We start from the raw sequence: 17,760 nt of genomic DNA, 5'->3' as shown, positions 1-17,760 counted from the left end.
GCGTTTGCCGTACATATTGCGGTGCTCCTATGTTGGGTGCATATATATTTATAATTGTTATATCTTCTTCTTGGATTGATCCTTTGATCATTATGTAGTGTCCTTCTTTGTCTCTTTTCACAGCTTTTATTTGAAAGTCTATTTTATCTGATATGAGTATTGCGACTCCTGCTTTCTTTTGGTCTCCATTTGCATGAAATATTTTTTTCCAGCCCTTCACTTTTAGTCTGTATGTGTCTCTTGTTTTGAGGTGGGTCTCTTGTAGACAGCATATATGGGGGTCTTGTTTTTGTATCCATTCAGCCAATCTTTGTCTTTTGGTTGGGGCATTCAACCCATTTACATTTAAGGTAATTATTGATAGGTGTGGTCCCGTTGCCATTTACTTTGTTGTTTTGGGTTCACGTTTATACAACCTTTCTGCATTTCCTGTCTAGAGAAGATCCTTTAGCATTTGTTGAAGAGCTGGTTTGGTGGTGCTGAATTCTCTCAGCTTTTGCTTATCTGTAAAGCTTTTGAGTTCTCCTTCATATCTGAATGACATCCTTGCTGGATACAGTAATCTAGGTTGTAGGTTATTCTCTTTCATTACTTTCAGGACGTCCTGCCATTCCCTTCTGGCCTGGAGGGTTTCTATTGATAGGTCAGCTGTTATCCTTATGGGAATCCCTTTGTGTGTTATTTGTTGTTTTTCCCTTGCTGCTTTTAATATTTGTTCTTTGTGTTTGATCTTTGTTAGTTTGATTAATATGTGTCTTGGGGTGTTTCGCCTTGGGTTTATCCTGTTTGGGACTCTCTGGGTTTCTTGGACTTGAGTGGCTATTTCCTTCCCCATTTTAGGGAAGTTTTCAGCTATTATCTCCTCGAGTATTTTCTCATGGCCTTTCTTTTTGTCTTCTTCTTCTGGAACTCCTATGATTCGAATGTTGGGGCGTTTCACAGTGTCCCAGAGGTCCCTGAGGTTGTCCTCATTTCTTTTGATCCTTTTTTCTTTTTTCCTCTCTGCTTCATTTATTTCCACCATTTTATCTTCTACCTCATTTATCCTATCTTCTGCCTCCGTTATTCTACTCTTGGTTCCCTCCAAAGTGTTTTTGATCTCATTCATTGCATTGTTCGTTTTTAATTGACTCTTTTTTATTTCTTCTAGGTCTTTATTAAACAATTCTTGTATCTTTTCAATCTTTGTCTCCAGGCTATTTATCTGTAACTCCATTTTGTTTTCAAGATTTTGGATCATTTTTATTATCATTATTCTAAATTCTTTTTCAGGTAGATTCCCTATCTCCTCCTCTTTTGTTTGACTTGGTGGGCATTTTTCATGTTCCTTTACCTGTTGGGTATTTCTTTGCCTTTTCATCTTGTTTAGATTGCTGTGTCTGGAGTGGACTTTCTGTATTCTGGAGGTCTGTGGTTCTTTTTTATTGTGGAGGATTTACCCAGTGGGTGGGGTTAGACGATTGGCTTGTCAAGGTTTCCCGGTTAGGGAAGCTTGCGTCAGTGTACTGGTGCGTGGAACTTGATTTCTTCTTTTTGGAGAGCAATGGAGTGCCCAGTAATGAGTTTTGAGATGGGTCTATGTGTTAGGTGTGACCTTGGGCAGCCTGTATGTTGACATTCGGGGCTATGTTCCTGTGTTGCTGGAGAATTTGCGTGGTATGTCTTGCTCTAAAACTTACTGGCTCTTGGGTGGTGGTTGGTTTCAGTGTAGGTATGGAGGCTTTTGGACGGTCACTTATTGCTTAAAGTTGCATGTAGCCAGGAGTTTTCTGGTGTTCTCAGGTTTGGGGCTTAAGTTTCCTGCCTCTGGATTTCAGTTTTATTCTTCCTGTAGTCTCAGGACTTCTCCAACTATACAGCACTGATAATAAAACTTCTAGGTTAATGGCGAAAAGATTCTCCCCTGTTAGGGACACCCAGAGAGGTTCACAGAGTTACATGAACAGGAGAAAAGGGAGGAGGGAGATAGAGATGAGCAGGAGGAGAAAAAGGGGGACTCAAGAGGAGAGAGACAGATCTACGCAGCTGTCTGTTCCCAGAGTGTTCTCCGTATCTCAGACACCTACAAGGATTCACAGAATTGGATTGGGAAGAGAAGGGGAAAGGAGGAAATAGAGGTGTTCTGAGGTAGAAAACAGAGAGTCAAGATTGGGAGAGAATAATCTTTGGTTTAAAGATAGGGCTTCTCTTTTTTTTTTTTTTGGTAAGGTTATAGTGTAGTGAAAATGAAAATGAAGAGTAGTAGAGGAGTACTAGAGGACTTTAAAAGAAATAAGAGAAAAAGAAAAATAGAAAATAAAAGAGAAAACGGAAAGGAAAAAAAAAGAAGAAAAAAGAAAAAAAAGAAAAAGAAAAAAAGAAAAAAAAAACAAAAAAAAAAAAGAAAGAAAGAAAAAAAAAAAATTTTTTTTTCCCCTAATTAAAAAAATCATAAAAATCTATGTAAATGAAAGTTAAGGAGTAATGGGGGAGTAATAGGGAATTTTAAAGGAAAATAAAAGAGAAAAAATAAAAAAGAAAAAACATAAAAAGAAAAAAAAAATTTTTTTTTTCCTTACTTAGAGAAAAAAAAAAAGTAAAAATATATCTAGGAGTTTCTCTGGAGCTGCTGCGGTCAGTGTGGGTTCGGCTCAGTTTCAGATAGCTCCTCGTTCCAGCTTACACTTCTCGATATCTACAGGGCCCTTCCGGTGAAGTCGGTGTTTTCTACAGGGATTTTAATCTGTTGCACCAGTCCCTTCTGAAGCGGTTCCCTTTGTTTATTTGGCTTCTGTTTGCCGGTCTCTTCAGAGCCTCATTTCCGCCCTGACACAGGCGGGCGGAGGTGGACTCTTATTCAGTTAGCTAGTTCCGTTGCGCTGCTAGGAGGGGCTGACGCTGCGGGGATGGGCTGGCGCTGCGGGGCGGGGCTGACGCTGCGGGGAGGGGCTGGCCCTGCGGGGGCGGGCTGGCGCTGCCGGGAGGGGCTGACGCTGCTTTCTCCGTCTGCGCTGCTCAGGCTCCCGGCTGTTCTATATGGAGCGCGCTCCGCGCTGCGCTAGGTTCCAGCCCTCGGGTGTTACACAAAAGCGCGGAGGGAAAAGCTGCGCCTGCTCTCTGTGCCTTCCCCGACAGAGCGGTCCAGGCAGCGAGGGGCTTGATGGGCGCACTATCCCCAGGTGTGGCACACTCACTCCCTTCCACGGACCCAGTCTCAGTTTCCGCTGACGCCAGTCGGGTGCGCGCGCCTTCCACCCTCTGCGTCCCCAGCCCCAGTCCCCGCCCGCGCCGGTCGGGTGCCTGCGCCCTGTGTCTCGCCGCGACCTTCCCCTCCCCCCTGCCTCCGGCGGGGCTGGGCGGGTCCGCAGCCTGCGACCTCTTCTTGGGACTTTCTCCGTCCCTTTGTTCTGCGAACGGCAGGCAGTGTGTTCCGGCCGGTTAATTTTCTCTCTTTTGGTCTCCCACAGTTCAAGTTGGCACCTCACAGAAGCTCCCTCCGATTGTCCTCAGGGCACTCAGGCCCGGACCCTAGCCCAAGCAAGGCCGCCTAAGACTCCCTTCCCGGGACGGGTCTCCATCCTTAGCTCTTTTGTCTCACTTTTTATCTTTTATATTTTGTCCTACCTCCTTTCGAAGACAATGGTCTGCTTTTCTGGGCGCCTGATGACCTCAGCTAGCGATCAGAAGTTGTTTTGTGAGGTTTGCTCTGCATTCAGTTATTCTTTTGATGAATTTGTAGGAGAGAAAGTGGTCTCCCCGTCCTACTCCTCCGCCATCTTGGCTCCTCCCCCCATAGTTCACTTTTATCTCTGACCTTGTCCCTCCGGACTGAAGGAGTTCATTCTCACTCTGAGAGGGAAGGGATGGGCAAAGAGAAGAAAAGATAGACTGGCCCCAGGTTTTCCGCCCTGACTCCGCCATTCCAAAAAATCTTAGAATGTTCAGCTGTGATAGGGAAAAGGTCTTTTTAATCTTCACAACTACACCAACACCTTTACTGCATGTTACCATCTAGTCTGGCTTTCCCAGTGGCTTAGTAGGTAAAGAATTCACCTGCAATGCAGGAGACACAGGAGAAGAAAGTTCGATCCCTTGGTTGGGAAGATCCCCTGGAGAAGGAAATGTCAACCCACTCCAGTATTCTTGCCCGAAAAGTCCCTTAGAGAAACCTGGTGGGCTATAGTCCAAAGGGTCACAAAGAGTAGGACATGACTGAGCGACTGAACACACACACATGCCATCTGGTCTAGGGAGTGGTTTCTGACCCCTCCCTACTTTATATCCTGAAGTTCTTACTGTCACTGTTATCCTCTCCAGCTCTGCCCCCACCTTCCATATTATCTTCTGTCATCTGTACTTTTTCATCTCACTTGCCAAAAAGCAAGACTACAGGGTAAAAGTTACTCCATGTTAGAAGATTTGCAAAAAATGATCACCCTAAGCTGATTTAAATTACTTCCATGTCTGTTCTAACTGACCAAGCAAACAGTGAATCTGTCCCTGTTCAGATTCTACCTGGCCCCCCAGCCACCCGCCCTCATGGGGACCTGGGAGTGGCTCGCAAACCCTGGAAACAAGTCCCACCAGTTTCCCCTTCCTGCCTTTGCTCAAGGAGAGCCCACAGCCAGCCAGGCACCCACTAGCATCCCACCTCTTCCCACTCCTTTCAGAGGCATCCCTGCCAGGTGCTGGGGAATACCCCTGCAGGTCAGTCAACTCTTGGAGTCTGAATTCCTCATCAATAAATGAGGATGATAATACTACTTACCTCATAAGGATGCAGTAAGTATTAAATGAGACAAAATGCTTCATGAAGCATCCAGAAGCACTTCACATATACGGGCTATGTGTGTGTGTGTGTGTTCTCCCAAGGATCTATTGCGCTGTGTGTGCTAAGTCGCTTCAGTTGTGTCTGGCTCTTCGAGACCCTGTGGGCTGTAGCTCGCCAGGCTCCTCTGTCCATGGGATTCTCCAGGCAAGAATACTGGAGTGGGTTGCCATGCCCTCCTCCAGGGCATCTTCCTGACTCAGGGTTCAAATCTGTGTCTCTTATATCTCCTGCATTGACAGACAGGTTCTTTACCACTAGTGCCATCTGAGAAACCCAGGATCTACTGATTTTTACACAACCACAGGATAATTGCAAGGCTATTGTTTGTTTAAACCACATTTGCTGAGTAGAAATAACACCAAACTCTAGAGTTGGACTATAAGGAAAGCTGAACACAGAAGAATTGATGCTTTTGAACTGTAGTGTTGGAGATGACTCTTGAGTCCCTTGGACTGCAAGGAGATCCAACCAGTCCATCCTGAAGGAGATTAATCCTGAGTGTTCATTGGAAGGACTGATGTTGAAGCTGAAACTCCAATCCTTTGGCCACCTGATGCAAAGAGCTGACTCATTTGAAAAGACCCTGATGCTGGGAAAGATTTAAGGCAGGAGAAGGGGATGACAGAGGATGAGATGGTTGGATGGCATCACCGACTCAATGGACATGAGTTTGGGTAGACTGTGGGAGTTGGTGATGGACAGGGAGACCTGGCATGCTGCAGTCCACGGGGGTTGCAAAGAATCAGACACAACTGAGCAACTGAACTGAACTGAACTGCGAAGATATGGGAAAATACTCCTAAGCATTTTAAACGTATATAGATTTTTGAAAGCTTAATGATAAATAGATAACCAACAAGGTCCTACAGTATAGCATGGGGAACTATACTCAATACCTTGTAATAACCTATAATGGAAAAGAATTCCAAAAAGGATATATATAACTGAATCACTTTGCTGAACACCTGAAACTAACACAACACTGTAAATCAACTATATATCAATGAAACTTTTTAAAAAACTTAAAATATTTTAAGTTTTACAATGTTTATTATTAAATCTCCAAAATTTACACAAGGTTCTTGTTTTTTGAGGAAATCAAACCTAAAAGCAAAGACAATAACCTTTCTGAGTAACTACAGTAAAACATCATTCTCTGGGGTATTAAAATGGCACTTAATTGCTAGACAATTCCCGGTCTTTGAAGAGAGTTCACGGCAAAGATATTAAACTGCTGCTGAGGGTGTAGACATTTAGCTTTCAAGAAGTTAGATGGATGATGGTCATTATTTTCAATATTGCTGTGTATGTACCCAGCAGACTTCTCACAAAGAGCCAGAGGACCTAAAAGACCCTGAAAGCCAAGATAAGGCAGGTCCGAGGCCCAGGCCAAGGGCTGCTTGCCCCTGAAGTGAGAGTGAGTAGCCCCTGCGTGAGGAGGAAGGAGCCTCCGCCTCCTGACGGGCGCGCACCGAGCTAGTGTCCACAGGCCCGAAGCAGCAGTAGAAGAAGGTGGAAAGGTGGGAAGCAGCCCAACAAACCTCTGCTGGAGAGTGCCGCCCCACTGAGGCTGGGGCGACTCCAGTGAGCGCAAGCGCCAAGAGCACTGCTTGCCCACGCCCCGACCCCCACCCCAGAAGAGGGCTGTGGGGTCTTGTGGGGGCTGCAATCCATGCTCACGCGTGCTGACGGCCTTCCCTTGCTGCGTGGGTTCAATGGGAGGCTGGCAGCCCAGCTTCTCTTCTCTTAAGCTGAGCGAGTTCGGGCAACCCCTTCCATCCCTTGGGCTTTGCTGGTGGCTCAGCTGGTAAAGAATCCGCCTGCAATGCAGGAGATCTGGGTTCCATCCTTGAGTTGGGAAGATTCCCCTGGAGAAGGGAAAGGCTACCCACTCCAGTATTCTGGCCTGGAGAATTCCATGGACTGTAGAGTCCATGGGGTCCCAAAGAGTCTGACAGTACTGAGAGACTTTCACTTTCACTTTCCCATCCCTTAGGTGTCTCATCTGTGTACACAGAGCTCCGCTAGACCTCAAGGTCGTCAGAGTTTCTCAGATGACAGCAGATCAAGACTGAAAAAACACATACAGGAAATAAAAAACTTTACTTTTATAAAAAGTCATCTCATATTAGAAGAGTCACAAAAGAGTGGTTCAAGTCCTGATTTCACAAACTTAGTTACAACTAAACTAAACTTGACTTCCTTAACACACATGACAGATAAAAGATGACTTACTGGTGATTCGATGTCCTCCAGGAGTAAAACAGAACAGCGTTCACATTTCAACAGTGTTTGGGCCCGATGCATTATTTTCTTGACAATTTTCTCCAGGTCCGTCTGTTCTTCAAAGAGGTCATTAACCACCTCTAGCAAAGCCTAGCAAAGAGAAAATGTATGTATTTAGGTGGCTAAGGGACTGAATTAAAATTTGTCTCTCAAAAATTCCATTTAGTCTTTGCAGTAAAAATATAAATATTTTTGTGTGGCTAAATTTTAAAGTGTTTATGGTTGTTTTGACATATTTCCATTATTTCATTTCATAACACAGTCTTGAATTATAAGATATAACTTGAGAATAGTGCCAGTCCGTGTGTGTGTGTGTGTGCGCGCGTGTGCTGGGTTGCTCACTCAGTCATGTCCAACTCTTTATGATCCCATGGACAGTAGCCCACCAGTCCATATAATCCCACATAAATTCTTCATATATCTATATGACTATATTCCACACAGTTAATGACTACATGATCTCATATAATCATTACTGACAGGCTTTTCTGCTCCTACAGTAGTTTTTCTGCAATTTTTAAAAATTGATTTTTAAATATTTAAAAAAACATGACTGGGTTTAAAAATCAACATTTTATGAATACCAAATACTTGATTCTCTCCAAGATACATTTATTTCAAAAAATTACAAAGCATCTCTTCCTCACCATCTGGAAGAAATAGCTTCATGGTCAAACTCAAGACTTATTCTCACTAATATATATCTCTCACAGAACTATTAAAGAATTATAGTAGTGGATACTAGTTAAGTTTCAAAACCTTCAAAAATATATATATAAAGCCCCTATTAATCCCTCTACACAAGAAATTTGTCCAGGAGAACATTGAAATGCCATTATACATCTCAAAAAGAAAACATCATTAAAAATTTATTAAAATAATAAAATAAAAAGCATAAAAATTAAAGAAAAAACTTAAATTCTAACTTGAAAACTGTATACTCATTTAAAAATGAGATTGTGATAACATGTCATTTTATCCAGCTAAGCTAGCTTACAATTTATACATTGAAATAATATTTATTTAGAATTTTTAATTACATGGATACATCCAGAGATTGAAGAACAGTGAGCCATTTACAGGTAGTAGATATTTTGCCTCTATCAAAGCGCAATCAGAAAATTACACAGCCAGTGAATTGGCCAGAGGATGCTTTATTCAATAGAATTTAATGTGATGTCTCCAGTCTGACCTATCACAAAAGGATTTCATGGGTTTTCAAATTCACATCTATTCTGATAGGTGGTGTTGACTAATTTTCAACTTTGGTAATGAATTTGATTTGTCCTGAAACCATTTGAAACGTGAGAATTTCTTCTCTGAGTCTATTCAGGTAGAAAAGTATTTGAATGAGTCAAGGGATCCATGAAATGAGTCTACTTCCCTGAGCATCTCAAAGCGGACCCCAAATCTCGGACAGTGTTTTCTCTAAAGAGAGCTTGTGACTGTGGCTAAGGGCCATGCATTGCTCGATGATTCCAAAGCAAAGAGAAACACTATGAGTTGAAAAAAGTTCTAAGTGTGTTCTGTCCATTTGGCATTTGGACAGCAAATCGCTGTAAGAGGTCAATGTGTGGTAATTTCATGTGCAAATATAATATTAAAAATAAGGCAACTGTCTGCATAATTGCCAACAAAATCCCCTGTTGTTAAGGGAGGAGACATTATTTCCTTAATCATCCAGACTAGTTCTTCAGATGGATCATATTAACTGAACAATTATTTAACTTTTCAATTTGGTGTGACTGCATGGATGGGGCCTCTGGGACCCATATACAGGAACATTTATCTCGGAGGAAAAACTAATTGTGCCTTGAGTTTCGTACTGACAAATCACATTATAGTAATTTTATTGTTTCTAATTAAAAATTGCTGCTTTACTAACAAGTGATAAAAGTTTCACAAATAACAATGCAGACTGGCTTCAAAATAGGAGAAAAAGAAAAGAAGAAAATCTAGGATGGCACGCGACGCGACCGACATGGAAGCTTTGCACACAGTTGAACACGCCCTGTTTCTCAGTGTTACCTGCATGTCCCCAGCTCCTCCTTCTTCAGACCTTCTTTTGCTTCTGGACTCATCCTTGGACCTTTTCCCTTCTCTTATCCATATATTTTTCCCACCTGTACCCTAGTTTTAAATGCCATCTATATGCTGATGGTTCCCAAACATTAATCTCGAGTCTTCTCATCTCTCCAAAACTCTAACTCCCATATCCAACGGCTTACTTGCCACCTGTACAAGCCTAAAGTCATTTTCATTCATTTCCCATATCAGTAGGCCTTATATATTTCACTGCTAAATTTTTTGGACAATCTCTCACTTCTCACTGTCCAGCTACATTACTTCTCCCCACCACCAGCTTTATTGAGATATAATTGACATAAAACTTTGTGTGAGTTTAAGGTGTACAACATGAAGATTTAATACACCTATATATTGCAAAATGATTACTACACTAAGGTTAGTTAACACATCCATCACCTTACATAATTACATTTTTTGTGGTAAGAACATTAAGATTTATTTTCTCAGCAATATTCAAGTGCATAATGCAGTATCATTAACTATACTCATCACACTGAACACTCGATCTCCAGAACTGACTCATCTTATAACTAGAAGTCTGTATACTTTGACCAACATCTCTCCTTTTCCGGGATACTCCACCTCCTGGGAACCACCATATTACACTCTGCTTCTTTGAGTTCCGCTTTCATAGATTCAATATATATGTAAAATAATACAGACTGGATCATCAAAAAAGCAAGAGGGTTCCAGAAAAACATCTATTTCTGCTTTATGGACTATGCCAAAGCCTTTGACTGTGTGGATCACAATAAACTGTGGGAAATTCTGAAAGAGATGGGAATACCAGACCACCTGACCTGCCTCTTGAGAAACCTGTATGCAGGTCAAGAAGCAACAGTTAGAACTGGACATGGAAAACAGACTGGTTCCAAATAGGAAAACAAGTACATAAAGGCTGTATATTGTCACCCTGCTTATTTAACTTCTATGCAGAGTACATCATGAGAAATGCTGGGCTGGAGGAAGCACAGGCTGGAATCAAGATTGCCAGGAGAAATGTCAATAACCTCAGATATGCAGATGATACCACCCTTATGGCAGAAAGTGAAGAACTAAAGAGCCTCTTGATGAAAGTGAAAGTGAAAGAGGAGAGTGAAAAAGTTGGCTTAAAGCTCAACATTCAGAAAACTAAGATCATGTCATCTGGTCCAGTCACTTCATGGCATATAGAAGGAGAAACAGTGGAAACAGCGGCTGACTTTGTTTTGGGGGGCTCCAAAATCACTGCATATGGTGATTGCAGCCATGAAATTAAAAGACGCTTACTCCTTGGAAGGAAAGTTAGGACCAACCTAGACAGCATATTAAAAAGCAGAGACACCACTTTGTCAACAAAGGTCCATCTAGTCAAGGTTATGGTTTTTCCAGTAGTCATGTATGGATGTGAGAGTTGGACTATAAAGAAAGCTGAGAGCCGAAGAATTGACGCTTTTGAACTGTGGTGTTGGAGAAGACTCTTGAGAGTCCCTTGGGCTGCAAGGAGATCCAACCAGTCCATCCTAAAGGAGATCAGTCCTGGGTGTTCATTGGAAGGACTGATGTTGAAGCTGAAACTCCAATCCTTTGGCCACCTGATGTGAAGAGCTGACTCATTTGAAAAGACTGTGATGCTGGGAAAGATTTAAGGCAGGAGGAGAAGGGGATGACAGAGGATGAGAAGGTTGGATGGCATCACCGACTCAATAGACATGAGTTTGGGTGGCCTCCAGCAGTTGGTGATGGACAGGGAGGCCTGGCGTGCTGTGGTTCACGGGGTCGCGAATCAGACATGACTGAGTGACTGAACTGAACTGAACTGAACTGATTTCACTTAACACAGTGCCCTCAAGTTTCATCCATGTTGTCACAAATGACAGGGTTTTCTTCTGCCTTATGGCTAAATAATGCTCCATTGTGTGTGTGTATGTGTGTATCACAATTTCTTTATTCATTCAACTATTAATGCACACTTAGGTTGTTTCCGTATCTTGGCTATTGTAAATAATATTGCAATGAACATGGGAGTGCAGATATCTTTTTGAGCTAGAAATTTAATTTCCTTTTGATATATACTCAGAAGTGAAGCTGCTGGATAATATGGTAGTTCTATTTTTAATTTTTTGAGGAACCTCATTATTGTTTTCCATAGTAGCTGCACCAATTTATATTCCCACCAACAGTGTACAAAGGGTTCCCTTTTCTCCACATCCTTACCAACACTTGTTTTCTCATATCGTTTCGATAACAGCCATTCTAAGAGGTAGGAAGTGATATCTCATTATAGTTTTAATTTGCATTTCCCTGATGATGTTGAGCATCTTTTCATGTGTCTATTGGCCATTTGTATGTCTTCTTTGGAAAAATGTCTTTGTAAATTCTCTATTTTTTAATTGGATGATTTGGGGTTGTCTTTTTGTTTGTTTGTTTTTTGGTTTTTGTTTGTTTGTTTGTTTGTTTTTGCTATTGGGTTGTGTGAGTTCCTTATATATTTTGGAGATTAACCCCTTATCATTACAGATGATTTGCAAACACTTTCTCCCATTCCATAGTTTACTTCTTCATTTTTTGATTGTTTCTTTTGCTGTGAAGAAGTTTTTTTGTTTGAGGTAGTCTCAGTTGTTTATTTTTGCTTTTGTTGCTTGAGCTTTTATATCAGACCCCCCCAAAAAACACTGGAGCTTTCACCCATATTTTCTTCTAGGGGTTTTACAGTTTCAGGTCTCAAGTTTAAGCTTTCAATCTATTTCAAGTTGATTTTTGTGAGTGATATAAGATAGAGGTTTAACCTAATCTCATTCTTTTGCATGTGAATATCCAGTTTTCCAAAACCATTTATTGAAAAAAAACTACTTTTTCCCCATTGAGTATTCTTGGCTCCCTAGTCAAACAGATGTTGACTCTGTATGTATGGGTTTATTTCTGGGCTCTTAATTCTATTCCATTGGTCTGTATGTCTGTTTTTAATGCCAGTACAATACTACTTTGATTACTATAGCTTTGAAGAATAGTTTTAAATCAAGAAGTGTGGTGCCCCCAGCTTTGTTCTTCTTCCTTAGGACTGTTTTGGCTATCTGAGGTCTTTCCTATCTGCTCTTTAGACACATGGACCAAAGCTTCTCCTACCCCTTGGCCTTTGCACTTGATATTTCTACTGCTTGGAATCTTCTTCCTAGATCTTTGTGTGGCTTTGCTCCTTCATTTCATTGAGGCCTCTGCTCAGATATGACGTCTTCATAGAGACCTTCTTGATCACCTTCTGAAATAAACATCATCCTAAACTACCTTTCAGCAACCAGTCTGTATTCCATTATCTCACTTTGTTCTTTTTTTTACAGCACTTACCCCATGAACAGTATGAGAAGGCAAAATGATAGGATACTGAAAAAGGAACTCTCCAGGTCAGTAGGTGCCCAATATGCTACTGGAGATCAGTGGAGAAATAACTCCAGAAAGAATGAAGGGATGGAGCCAAAGCAAAAACAATACCCAGTTGTGGATGGGACTGGTGATAGAAGCAAGGTCCGATGCTGTAAAGAGCAATATTGCATAGGAACCTGGAATGTTAGGTCCATGAATCAAGGCAAATTGGAAGTGGTCAAACAGGAGATGGCAAGAGTGAATATCGACATTCTAGGAATCAGTGAACTAAAATGGAATGGAATGGGTGAATTTAACTCAGATGACCATTATATCTACTACTGTGGGCAGGAATCCCTTAGAAGAAATGGAATAGCCATCATAGTCAATAAGAGAGTCTGAAATGCACTACTTGGATGCAATCTCAAAAACGACAGGATGATCTCTGTTCGTTTCCAAGGCAAACCATTCAATATCACGGTAATCCAAGCCTATGCCCCAACTGTAACGCTGAAGAAGCTGAAGTTGAACGGTTCTATGAAGACCTACAAGACCTTTTAGAACTAACACCTAAAAAAGATGTCCTTCTCATTATCGGGGACTGGAATGCAAAAGTAGGAAGTCAAGAAACACCTGGAGTAACAGGCAAATTTGGCCTTGGAGTACAGAATGAAGCAGGGCAAAGGCTAATAGAGTTCTGCCAAGAGAATGCACTGGTCATATCAAACACCCTCTTCCAACAACACAAGAGAAGACTCTACACATGGACATCACCAGATGGTCAACACCGAAATCAGATTGATTATATCCTTTGCAACCAAAGATGGAGAAGCTCTATACAGTCAGCAAAAACAAGACCAGGAGCTGACTGTGGCTCGGATCATGAACTCCTTATTGCCAAATTCAGACTTAAACTGAAGAAAGTAGGGAAAACCACCAGACCATTCAGGTATGACCTAAATCAAATCCCTTATGACTATACAGTGGAAGTGAGAAATAGATTTAAGGGACTAGATCTGATAGACAGAGTGCCTGATGAACTATGGACGGAGGTTTGTGACATTGTACAGGAGACAGGGATCAAGACCATCCCCATGGAAAAGAAATGCAAAAAGGCAAAATGGTTGTCTGAGGAGGCCTTACAAATAGCTGTGAAAAGAATAGAAGCGAAAAGCAAAGGAGTAAAGGAAAGATATTCCCATTTGAATGCAGAGTTCCAAAGAATAGCCAGGAGAGATAAGAAAGCCTTCCTCAGCAATCAATGCAAAGAAATAGAGGAAAACAACAGAATGGGAAAGACTAGAGATCTCTTCAGGAAAATTGGAGATATCAAGGGAACACTTCAGGCAAAGATGGCTTCGATAAAGGACAGAAATGGTATGGACCTAACAGAAGCAGAAGATGCTAAGAAGAGGTGGCAAGAATACACAGAAGAACTATACAGAAAACATCTTCACAAGCCAGATAATCATGATGGTATGATCACTCACCTAGAGCCAGACATCCTGGAATGTGAAGTCAAGTGGGCCTTAGAAAGCATCACTACGAACAAAGCTAGTGGATGTGATGGAATTCCAGTTGAGCTATTTCAAATCCTGAAAGATGATGCTGTGAAAGTGTTGCACTCAATTTGCCAGCAAATTTGGAAAACTCAGCAGTGGCCACAGGACTGGAAAAGGTCAGTTTTCATTCCAATCCCTAAGAAAGGCAATCCCAAAGAATGCTCAAACTACTGCACAATTGCACTCATCTCACATGCTAGTAAAGTAATGCTCAAAATTCTCCAAGTCAGTCTTCAGCAATACGTGAACCGAGAACTTCCAGATGTTCAAGCTGGTTTTAGAAAAGGCAGAGGAACCAGAGATCAAATTGCCAATATTCGCTGGATCATCGAAAAAGCAAGAGAGTTCCAGAAAAACATCTACTTCTGCTTTATTGACTATGCCAAAGCCTTGACTGTATGGATCACAATAAACTTTGGAAAATTCTGAAAGAGATGGGCATACCAGACCACCTGACCTGCCTCTTGAGAAACCTGTATGCAGGCCAGGAAGCAACAGTTAGAACTGGACATGGAACAACAGACTGGTTCCAAATAGGAAAAGGAGTGTGTCAAGGCTGTGTATTGTCACCCTGCTTATTTAACTTATATGCAGAGTACATCATGAGAAATGCTGGGCTGGAAGAAGCACAAGCTGGAATCAAGATTGCTGGGAGAAATGTCAATAACCTCAGATATGCAGATGACACCACCCTTATGGCAGAGAGTGAAGGGGAACTGAAAAGCCTCTTGATGAAAGTGAAAGAGGAGAGTGAAAAAGTAGGCTTAAAGCTCAACATTCAGAAAACTAAGATCATGGCATCTGGTCCCATCACTTCATGGGAAATAGATGGGGAAACAGTGGAAACAGTGTCAGACTTTATTTTTCTGGGCTCCAAAATCACTGTGGATGGTGATTGCAGCCATGAAATTAAAAGACGCTTATGACCACCTAGATAGCATATTAAAAAGCAGAGACATTACTTTGCCAACAAAGGTCTGTCTGGTCAAGGCTATGGTTTTTCCAGTGGTCATGTATGGATGTGAGAGCTGGACTGTGAAGAAAGCTGAGGGCCGAAAAATTGATGCTTTTGAACTGTGGTGTTGGAGAAGACTCTTCAGAGTCCCTTGGACTGCAAGGAGATCCAACCAGTCCATCCTAAAGGAGATAAGTCCAGGGTGTTCACTGAACAGACTGATACTGAAGCTGAAACTCCAATACTTTGGCCACCTCATGCGAAGAGTTGACTCATTGGAAAAGACCCTGATGCTGGGAGGGATTTGGGGGCAGGAGGAGAAGGGGATGACAGAGGATGAGATGGCTGGATGGCATCACCAACTCGATGGGCATGAGTTTGAGTAAAATCCGGGAGTTGGTGATGGACAGGGAGGCCTGGCGTGCTGTGATTCATGGGGTCGCAAAGAGTTGGACACGACTGAGCGATTGAACTGAACTGAACTACCACTACCTGATACTATATTATTTTTTATTTGCTTGTTTGTCTATTATCTATCGTTTCATCTAAATGTAAGTTCTATGAAGGCAGGGACTTTGATGGACAGTGTCTGAAGAAGACCACAAAATAAATATTTGTTGAGTGAATAAATGAATACATGAGGATGCAACAATTCATAATGCATGAAGTGTTCCTTAAGGAATTCAAAATGTAGTTGGAGAGGAGGGCCATTGATAAATACTATACAGTATGATAAGTGACCACAATAAAACAATGGCAGTAAATATAAGACAAAATAATAAGCAAAGAAGGAAAGATTAAGTGGAACACTGAGCTGGGTCTTCAGAGAAATGCAAGGCAAAAGCAGTGGGAGAAAAATGTGGACATGAGGCACTGAAAGCAGAGGGAGAAATATTACTAAGAGAATGAGAAAGTGAAACAGACTGTTTTCTGGAAATTGGGGCCTATACTGCTGGAGTGCCCAATGAAAGGAGGAGAATGGTAAGACATGGGGCTAAAGATGAAAACAGGATCCAAATCAGAAGATGCTATAGAAGATGGCTGTAGTTGTTAATTGTTTCCTGTGAAATATTCGTAAATCATAATGCTTAGCAAATGAAACTTTTAATCAATTTGATTACCAATCAACTGAGGGTTTCTAACCTTTCTGAACATCTTCTTGTTAAATATATTTCTAAATTGTAACAGCAATGCCCCTATATTTAAAAATAGAGTGAGTCTAATATATTTAACCTCTACTTGATTGTTTAGCAATTTTTTGAGTACCAGTCTTTGTTTTTGTTTTGTTTTTTACTACTTAGCCCTACAACTGGTGAAGGTATATGACAGTAATCCCTGTATCTGTGTTTCTTTATAATCCTATAAGCTGGTGTTTGCAACATTATCATCCTCTTCCAGGAAAACTTTCAATTCACAAACATAATTTGTGAGTTGGGGTGAAATCATCTATAACATACCTTGCTTCTTAAAGGAACTAAATTGTAAAAAGATCACTAATTGTGTTATTGTTTCAAAACTGTGAGTAAGCTAGAATATATCTATTGCCTTGTAGTATAGATGTGAAAATTAATTTCCTTTTTAAAAGAAGCTATTTCCCCTGCACAACAACAGAGGATTTATATCCACTTCCATTTGGGTTTATTGCTTAAAGGGGATCATCAACCACAGACTTGAAGGATTATACAGATTAAAAAAAAATGTTTCTGTACTATTCAAAGATCATCTACTGTTTTTAAAAGACATAATGACTCACAGACACTTGAAAGACAAAGAGCTCTGAGGATTGTCAGCAATGCTTCTTTCTACTCACCCTGCTTCTTTCATATTCTTTCCTTGAGGCAGCAAAGAGCTGAGCATTAGATATGGCAATTCCACAAAATGGAAGATACATCTGCATGACCTGGGGGCAAAGAGAGTGTTAAGAACATTAAACCATAAAAATATGGAGCCAGATTCCACATTTCCTTCACATGCCTGATTTTAATACATTGTTTTCAACCACAGAGGCAGAATATAGTGTTGTTGATGCTAATATCTTAACTTCAGAAAGAATATTCTTCAGAGTTAACTATGCTGTAGTCTCAGGTTTTAACTAGGAACAGTCACATCTGTGAAGACATAAAATGAGAAACAGACTGTGATGGCTATGATACAGGAACTGTGTATAAAAGGCATCTCTGTATGCCTTTGTTGATCAATGAAAAATGAGTAAATGGAGGAAGTCTGATATATTTAAAATTTAAGGCAATGCACATACTCACACTTGGAAGTAGGCAGGATATAAGCCAACTTCTTTGTACATATGTATCAGTAGCAGGGATCTCAGCTTGACCCTAGAACCCTGCCAGCTTCAGACTTGAGTATGACTGTTAGGATGGGCCCGGTAGGAACCGAGGGGCCAGAGGGCCAAGGAGCCTCACACAGAAGGGTTCAAATTGAGCCCACCGTTCTGTTGACACAACTAGACATGAATGCAGATTAGTGGCTGGTGCCTCAGAAGCTGGTCTGAGGAGAGGCTGGGGATCCTTTAGGTGAGACACTCTTCCTATGGGGAGAAACAGCCACATGCCACAGGCCTGATATGACAGGCCTGTCTTAAGAAACAAAAAGAAACAATAAGAAACAAAAAGTTTCTTATTACAGGGGGTCTAGGTCTCATGATTTCCAGTACTTCCTGGCACTCTCACTCAAATTCACCTGCAGAATCTCTGATTCTAGTG

General features: G+C 41.3%; 1 protein-coding gene across 1 annotated transcript in view; it reads right to left on the bottom strand.

Moving 5' to 3' along the window:
• The window catches only part of PDE11A (phosphodiesterase 11A), a 412,338-nt gene that overhangs the window by 251,813 nt on the left and 142,765 nt on the right, over positions 1 to 17,760 (bottom strand). The window contains exons 3-4 of the mRNA XM_043894853.1: positions 16,851 to 16,940; positions 7,046 to 7,186 (exon numbers count right to left, since the gene is read on the bottom strand). Coding sequence (XP_043750788.1) covers positions 7,046 to 7,186; positions 16,851 to 16,940 — 231 coding nt within the window. The remainder of the gene's footprint in view (positions 1 to 7,045; positions 7,187 to 16,850; positions 16,941 to 17,760) is intronic.

Source organism: Cervus elaphus, chromosome 33, assembly GCF_910594005.1.
Source record: "Cervus elaphus chromosome 33, mCerEla1.1, whole genome shotgun sequence".
NCBI classification, from domain to species: domain Eukaryota; kingdom Metazoa; phylum Chordata; class Mammalia; order Artiodactyla; family Cervidae; genus Cervus; species Cervus elaphus.
Note: the sequence above shows the minus strand (reverse complement) of the source record. Positions and strands in the feature narration are given on the sequence as shown.